The 2551-nt window shown below is 42.0% G+C and overlaps 1 protein-coding gene across 1 annotated transcript in view; it reads left to right on the top strand.

The window, feature by feature from the left end:
• CSUI_010896 (beta adaptin protein) overlaps positions 1 to 2115 on the top strand; it is a gene marked incomplete at its 3' end in the record, with an annotated part of 6163 nt that extends 4048 nt beyond the window's left edge. The window contains exons 3-4 of the mRNA XM_068070997.1: positions 967 to 1119; positions 2054 to 2115. Coding sequence (XP_067917027.1) covers positions 967 to 1119; positions 2054 to 2115 — 215 coding nt within the window. The remainder of the gene's footprint in view (positions 1 to 966; positions 1120 to 2053) is intronic.
• Between the last annotated feature and the right edge of the window lie 436 nt (positions 2116 to 2551).

The following is a 2551-nucleotide window of genomic DNA, read 5'->3' as shown; positions in this document are numbered from 1 at the left end:
TCAGACCTCCTCTATCTATCTATCTCTACACATGAAGAAAATTACACGTTGAATACTCTATCTAGATTCACCCATACATATATATATAGGTTCTATATCTCTGTATATATTTATATCTATATACATACCGGTGTCTATGACGCTGCAGGGGAGAGTTTGGTAGGTGCTGTGGCTTAAGGGCATGGGGGTCAAGCACAAGAATTCGGATGGCGATGCTCTATACGATAGATATAGATATCTATACATGTCTATATACATATGTCTGTGTAGATATGGCGTGATATGTAGACGCGTCTTCTCTGTATATCATTTGGCTTTCTCCGTGTCTTCGTTATGTGAAGAGAGAGATGTATTGCTACCTAGATGTTTGATACTCCATATCTAGGCTTACACTGTGTCTCTCTCTACTTATGTACAGAACGTCTCAGTTTCACATAGGGGGAATGAGGATCGCGCCTATGAGAAGTCCATATGTATCTACATACATATACAGAGATATCTAGATAGATAGATAGATCTATGCATTCGCTAGATAAAAGTTGGTCGGAGGGATTCTTTTCCAGCCCGACTCCACTTCTCTTCCAGATGGCGAGGGATTCTTTACATGAAGATTCCGTCTTTCTTTTCTCTTGTCTCGACTTCTCTGGAGAATCCTTGGGGGTTTCATTCTCCATTCATTCTTTCTTTGCCTCTTCTCTTCTTCTTTTCCGTCATCCCGACCCTCTTTTTACCATATCTGAAGATATATATATATATATGTATCTCCCTTTGTATGTACAACGTTGTGGGCTACACACTAGATAGGATGTGCTGCAGGAACAGAGAAAGATCGATATTTTGATGAGACAGGATGGAAGGGGTGACTTAGCAAACTGTGCCTTGGAGCGTTTTCTTTTGATCGAGAGAAGCCCATGCAGTGCGGTGTGTCTTGTGCGTGTTTGCGCTATGCCCTTCCCTTCATGGCAGATATCCGCCCTCACTTAGTAGACGAAGAAGGATTTCTGGATGAATTAAAAGGAATGCTAAGCGACTCGAATCCTGTAGTCGTCGCCAATGCTGTGGCGGCTTTAGCGGAGATCTCTGAATCCTCGGGGAAAAATCTCCTCCATAGTATCTTAAGTAAGGGGTCCTCGTAGAGTTTGGAGACAAGGACATTCTTCGGGTGTATGTACACCCCCCCATGCAGTGCACTCTGGTCAACGTGAAAGCTATCGCGGGGAAAGGTGGCTTTCTGAATTGTTTGGAAGAAAAATAACTAGATAGAGTCGGACACTTATTCAGTCAATCTTCTTTTGTTTTCCTTAGTATGGTCTTCTCTCTGCATGCGAGCGCGCATGTATGCGTGGACTCCTGGGGCTGAGGCGTTTTCTCATTGAGGGGGTTCTTTCCATACATACGACTACAGACATATCTGTATGTATTTATTTCCACGTATGTATATGCATACATATCTATCTATCTATGTATATATGTTTGTATATGTATATCAATATACGTCTCGTGTAATGTATGTTGGTGCATGCATATTCTAAGGAAGGTTCTATTGCAGATTCAACTGAACTATACACAAGCTTGACAGGATATACATACCCCCCCTTTCAGCCTTCACCTCCTCTCCTTCTCCTTATGCTTCCGTATATACACATAGACACATACGTACACATATCTACATGTGGAGAGGTATGTACGTGTGTATGTCTATATATATATGTCTATATATATATATATGTCTATATATGTGGGTGTCTTTCAAGACTGGGCGTGTAATCGAATGGCTATTTTTCTAGGTCTCGGTCGATTCATCTTGATCTATCCTGTGTGGGCTAAAACGAAGCAGGCTGACTTTCTCGGTGGACTAACGGCAGCCTGTCTCTCGTACATGCACATCTACATGCATATGTCTATATCTCTGTCCTGCTCTCTCACTACGTTACATTACCTGCCGATACACATTTTAAAGTCTCTGTCTATGTAGATACATCTGTTACATATGTGTGGGGTGTCTCGGTGTGTCTAGTAGATGTCTCTACTTATTTGTTTTGTGATGCTTCAGATGGAAAGACAGCGGTGGAGAATAGCGTCAATAAATTCCTCGCAGCTCTCAACGAATGCACTGAGTAAGATCATTCAATTCTTCCTTTCTTTCTCTCTCTCTCACTCTTTCTTTCCTTCTTTCTTAACGGTCCTCTTTTCTTTCTCCCTACGAGTGTGGGCCGTCCCTTCTTGCGGTTTTCTCGCAATAGTGAATTTTCTTCCGTTCCTTTCTCATCTGTCTGTAGTGACTGATTGCTCTCAGAAGGAACGAGGGCTGTCCGGGAGGTAGTCTTGAATGGCTCTGATCTTTTACAGTGGAGAGCCTTCACTTGGAGTGGGTATACTCCACAATACGAAGAGACGAGGTGGTCCCTTTTGGATATTAGTTAGACTTTAGTCTATCATAGAAATCTGGAGATCTATCCACATTTCTCTCTGTTCTTTTCAATCTCTCCTAGTCAAGAAGACAGCATGAACACACTTAGAAACAAAGAGGAAAAGAAAAGAAGAAGATAGA

This window comes from Cystoisospora suis (assembly GCF_002600585.1).
Source record: "Cystoisospora suis strain Wien I chromosome Unknown contig_8802, whole genome shotgun sequence".
Classification (NCBI taxonomy): domain Eukaryota; phylum Apicomplexa; class Conoidasida; order Eucoccidiorida; family Sarcocystidae; genus Cystoisospora; species Cystoisospora suis.
The sequence above is the reverse complement of the archived record's forward strand: the minus strand, read 5'-3'. Positions and strand labels throughout refer to the sequence as shown.